The sequence below is a fragment of the Microtus oregoni genome, unplaced genomic scaffold, assembly GCF_018167655.1.
Source record: "Microtus oregoni isolate MIOR12 unplaced genomic scaffold, Mior012 000044F_ref0000062, whole genome shotgun sequence".
In the NCBI taxonomy this organism is placed as follows: domain Eukaryota; kingdom Metazoa; phylum Chordata; class Mammalia; order Rodentia; family Cricetidae; genus Microtus; species Microtus oregoni.
In genome coordinates, this window is record NW_024543218.1 from 2,956,755 (window position 1) to 2,962,754 (window position 6,000).

At 36.0% G+C, this 6,000-nt stretch overlaps 1 protein-coding gene across 1 annotated transcript in view; it reads left to right on the forward strand.

The window, feature by feature from the left end:
* The window catches only part of LOC121434674 (zinc finger protein 431-like), a 50,812-nt gene extending 47,594 nt beyond the window's left edge, over positions 1-3,218 (forward strand). Inside the window, exons 7-9 of the mRNA XM_041633597.1 lie at positions 743-803; positions 966-2,393; positions 2,562-3,218. Coding sequence (XP_041489531.1) covers positions 743-803; positions 966-2,393; positions 2,562-3,218 — 2,146 coding nt within the window. The remainder of the gene's footprint in view (positions 1-742; positions 804-965; positions 2,394-2,561) is intronic.
* Positions 3,219-6,000: the final 2,782 nt, after the last annotated feature.

Genomic DNA, 6,000 nt, shown 5'->3' on the forward strand with positions numbered 1-6,000 from the left:
ATTAAGATTGGTGACAGAAGCAGTTAGAGTTAAGTGGCAGTTGTTGTGAAGAAACTTCTACTGCACATCTATGAGGAACAGAATGTCACACCGTGATAATTCAGTGTGGAAATTTTTTGTTTGTGATTCTTCCTTTACCTTGTATACCACAAATTACTCTCAATACAAGCCTATGCGCATGGGAATATGGAAAATCACAGCATATCTCTCTCTAAAAACAATTAGAAGATAAGCATTAGTCCCCATGTTAAGTACCCTTTCTCAAATTGATTGAACTATATAAAAAATTGGTTTTCTCACATAACTGTTAATACATAAAAAAAGTCACAGTGCAGAGAAGCCACATGAGTTCTAGAATTGTGCAAATACTTCTTATTGTCCTAGTTTACTTAGCAAATGTAGTATGATTTACAGTATAGGACAGTTTAAGAATGCAATAAAGTTGTTCTGAGGTTATTCAGTTGTCTTCAAATATGTGAAATATGTCAAATTGAAAAATGTTTCTGTAAAGGTGAAAATTTAAACCACATAATAAAGGAATTTACCATGACAAGTGTCTTAAAAAATGCAAAAGAACCCTTAATTACAGAAGAAAGCATGAGTTTAAACAAAGTTATAAAACATTAATATCTGAATTCTGTTTACTATTAGACTAAATTATAAAAATAATACATACAGATATGTAGGTTCATGAGTGTATTGAATGTGGTAAAACTTTTATGTGTTCCAATTATACTTGCAGGATTAAAAGAAATAATTCTGGAAAGAAATATTCAGTACATCCTCAATGTGATAAAGCCTTGGCATATGATACTCAGCTTCAGAGGAATGAAAGAAAATATTATAGTGAGAAATCCTATGCATCTAATCAGTGTTGTAAAGCCTTTGCTCATCACAGTTCTTTTCAAATGAACACAAGAACACATACTGAAAAAAAACCCTGTGAATGTAATCACTGTGGTAAGGCCTTTGCATATCAGAGTGATCTTCAAAGGCATAAAAGAACACATACTGGAGAGAAACCCTATGAATGTAATCAGTGTGGTAAGGCCTTTGCACGACATGATCATCTTCAATCACATAAAAGAACACACACTGGAGAGAAACCACATGAATGTAGTCAGTGTGGTAAGGCCTTTGTTCAACACAGTCATCTTAAAGAGCATAAAAGAACACATACTGGAGAGAAACCTTATGAATGTAATCAGTGTAGTAAGGCCTTTGCTCAACAAAATGCTCTTCAAAACCATGAAAGAACACATACTGGAGAGAAACCCTATGCATGTAATCAGTGTGGTAAAGCCTTTGCACGACACGGTCATCTTCAATCGCATAAAAGAACACACACTGGAGAGAAACCCTATGAATGTATTCTGTGTGGTAAGGTCTTTGCTCAACACAGTCATCTTCAAATACATGAAAGAACACATACTGGAGAGAAACCCTATGAATGTATTCAGTGTGGTAAGGCCTTTGCACGACACGATCATCTTCAATATCATAAAAGAACACACACTGGAGAGAAACCATATAAATGTAGTCAGTGTGGTAAGGCCTTTGCTCAACAAAATACTCTTCAAAACCATAAAAGAACACATACTGGAGAGAAACCCTATGAATGTAATCAGTGTGGTAAGGCCTTTGCACGACTTAATCATCTTCAATTGCATAGAAGAACACATACTGGAGAGAAACCCTATGAATGTAATCAGTGTGGTAAGGCCTTTGCTCAACACAGTCATCTTCAAATACATGAAAGAACACATACTGGAGAGAAATCCTATGCATGTAATCAGTGTGGTAAAGCTTTTGCACGACACGGTCATCTTCAATCGCATAAAAGAACACACACTGGAGAGAAACCCTATGAATGTATTCAGTGTGGTAAGGTCTTTGCTCAACACAGTCATCTTCAAATACATGAAAGAACACATACTGGAGAGAAACCCTATGAATGTATTCAGTGTGGTAAGGCCTTTGCACAACACAGTACTCTTCAAACCCATAAAAGAACACATACTGGAGAGAAACCTTATGAATGTAATCAGTGTAGTAAGGCCTTTGCTCAACAAAATACTCTTCAAAACCATGAAAGAACACATACTGGAGAGAAACCCTATGAATGTAATCAGTGTGGTAAAGCCTTTGCACGACACGATCATCTTCAATCACATAAAACAACACACACTGGAGAGAAACCCTATGAATGTAATCAGTGTGGTAAGGCATTTGGATGGCCCCATACTCTTCAATTGCATAAAAGAATACATACTGGCGAGAAACCCTATAAATGTAATCAGTGTGGTAAGACATTTGCTCAACACAGAGCTCTTCAAATACATGAAAGAACACATACTGGAGAGAAACCCTATGCATGTAGTCAGTGTGGTAAGGCCTTTGCTCAACACAGTGCTCTTCACAAGCATAAAAGAACACATACTGGAGAGAAATCCTATGAATGTAATCAGTGTGGTATGGCCTTTGGACAGCTTCATTCTCTTCAATTGCATAAAAAAACACATACTACCTAGAAACCCTATGAATGTAGTCAGTGTGGTAAGGCCTTTGCTCAACACAGTCATCTTAAAGTGCATAAAAGAACACATACTGGAGAGAAACCTTATGAATGTAATCAGTGTAGTAAGGCCTTTGCTCAACAAAATACTCTTCAATACCATAAAAGAACACATACTAGTGAGAAACCCTATGAATGTAATCAGTGTGGTAAGGCATTTGGACAGCCCCGTACTCTTCAATTGCATAAAAGAATACATACTGGAGAGAAACCCTATGAAAGTAATCAGTGTGGTAAGGCCTTTGCTCAACACAGTCATCTTCAAACACATGAAAGAACTCATACTGGAGAGAAACCCTATGATTGTAATCAGTTTGGTAAAGCCTTTGCACAACACAATCATCTTCAATTGCATAAGCAAACACACACTGGAGAGAACCCCTATGAATGTAATCAGTGTGGTAAGGCATTTGGACAGGCCCATACTCTTCAATTGCATAAGAGAATACATACTGGAGAGAAACCCTATGAATGTAATCACTGTGGTAAGACCTTTGCTCAACACAATGCTCTTCAAATACATGAAAGAACACATACTGGAGAGAAACCCTATGAATGTAATCAGTGTGATAAGGTCTTTGCTCAAAACAATGCTCTTCAAAGGCATCAAAGAACACACATGGGTGCAAAAAGGTATGCATGAAATGAGTTTGGAAAAGTCTTTTCATGTCTTATTCATCTTCAAATGCAGAAAAGGACACAGATTGGAAAGAAACTTGTGAATGGATTTGTTTCGCAAATCTGTTGTCACAATAATCTCCAAATACATGAATCAAACTGTCCTGGAGAGAAACTGTAAACTTAAGGATTATAGTCTTCAAAAACATGAGAATAATCATAATGTAGTGAAAAAAATAAACTTAGTGTGGTAAATGTTTTGTACTTGTTACAGGAGTAAAACTTTTTGTGTGTAATCAATCTGATAAAGTTTTTGGGTACCTGAAGAAGACACTGAGGGTTTCTTATTGCAAATTAATTTTAAGCCATCACATTTACAGTCTATTATCCAACAGTATTTATTCTTTAAAAAATGATAGTGTCAACAATCTGTTCAAGCATTATGATACCAGCTTTTATTTTATTTGCACCAGGAAACTCATGGACAAAACCTAATTTGTGATTTTATGAAGTCTTTTGGGAAGGAGATAGAGCCAAGATAAGAATCGCAACCTGGTAGTGAAATGAGATACAAAGGAATACCCTTTGCTCCTAATTCCAGAACTAGTGAAAGATACAACATCACCCTGAAAACACAGTCAAACATCATATCTGGATACTGAAAGAAATCTGCTTTGGCTCTCAAACCAAAGCAAAAAAAATGCAATCTACACTTGTCTCTCTGAGCTCAAAACCAACCAACTCCAGAGCACAAAATCCAGCCCATCTCTGAGCTTGTTCAAGCCCAGGCATTTAAATCTCACCAGTTCTCACCTTCTAAATCTCCTTAGAGCTGCTCTGCCTCCAAGAAGCCCTATATGAGTCATATGCTCATTCAGTTGGCAGCTGCCTCTTTCCAGACTTGCAGAGGAACTCACACTCTGGATTCTTCCCTCCTAAATAAATCTCTTGACTGAGATTTATATGAACACCTTCTTTCACTGGAATGGATCAGGAAATCTCTAGTGGAGTTGAACTGAGATACAGTTGACATAACTGTTTGGAAACTCACTTAGCCTAGAAGAGCACAGAAGCAATGGACACCTCTTATGGGAGACTCCCTTAGGAGAGTGGAGCAGATCAGAAACTGACATTTCTGCTGGGAAGCTTTCATGGAAGAATGGAGCAGAGCCCAGCTGTAATGACTTTCTCTCAGAGAGAAAGAGAATTGCTATGTCTAGTGGGGGCAAACTTCTTTTCACAGCTGTTGGTGTTGCCTAACTTTCAGTAGTCAGCGTATCCTTCCTTCCATAATTTTAAGACTTGCAAAATGAATTTGAACAATAATGTAACCCTTTTAGATTTTATACTCTCTTCAACTGCATGGAATATGTAATTCAGGTGTAAATATTTATGGATGTGTACTGCCTCCTTTTCAGTTGTGATATAATGTCTTTCAACATATAAAAGCATCTTCTTCAGGTCATGGTTCTAGAGGATAATAGGATCACCATGAAAGAGCCATGACAAAAAGTGTCAGACATGGCACTAAAGCTGGAACTTAAGAACTCAAAGCCGTAATCTTCCACATGAAGCAGAGTGTTGGAACTGGAACTGGCGTATGAATGTAAATTCTCATAGCCTACTCTCAGTGACATATTTCCTTCAGCAGTGCAGCATGTCCTAAATCTTCCCAAATGATACCACCAACTTAGAAGGATTTATTTCTCTTACTTCAAGTTTTAATTTGATTTCTCTTTACATGAACCAATACTTCATGAAGAAAAACTCTGTAAGTAAGCTGTAATATGCCTGGACTCATCTTTTACATTAATAAATGCTTACAGGAGAAAAATTTCCACGTGTGAAAATTTTTTTTAAAAAATTTGCTTTTATTGTAATGACGTGCATGTGTATGTGTGTGTGAGAGAGATAGAATGTTAATGTGCATTCTGTATTCTGAAAACGTTAACACCTTGCATCTTCTTGTAGCAGAAATTACAGGTAGCTCTTAAAAATTTGACCTGAGTCCTTGGAATGAAGATTTCTTAGTCACCTAGACATGACTCTAGTCCTATAAATATTTTAATGTCTATTTATATTACATTGAATTTTGGAAGTAGGAACAAACTCATAAGCAGAAAACAATTTTTATTGACTTTAGCCATCAACGTTGTCTTCAGCTTGAAGAAAAATTATTTTTCATCATAACTTTGAAAGAAGTAAATTACGTAACATGTTCTCTCAAGATTAATGGTGGAAATCATTGCATTTTGGTTTCTATTTTGAAACATTTGAGGTAGGTACTAAAGTGTTCTATATTGTGACAACTTTATTTACTAAAATTTATTTTTTATACTTTATATTCCTTCTATGGCTTTTGTTCAGCTTCTATTGTGCCTTTCCCTAGTAATAGGTATTTTTATGATGTAATGTATAAGATGACATCCCCATCATTGAAGTGACCCATTGGTTATTAAAATATTAAAACATGTCTGATCATAATTTTCAAGTAAGGAATTTTCAAGTAAGTGAAAGGGTGGTCAGTTGTTGTTTCTGGTTTTGACTTTCATCTTTTCACAAAATTCCTTGAGGTCTTTTTGCTTATAATTCATGCTGGCTTGGATGTCAGTAATGATTCAGAGATACATTTGAAGTCATGATGCTTATGTGTCTGCCACCTGAGCACAAGTTCAAGGGTAGATGATGAACTCCCAATGTGTTCTGTTTTCTCAACACAATTTAACAATGTTAATGTTAAAATGACTGAAAAATGTGATTATAAGAAACATTAAATACCTCATGTGTGTATTCAAAAAATATTTTCA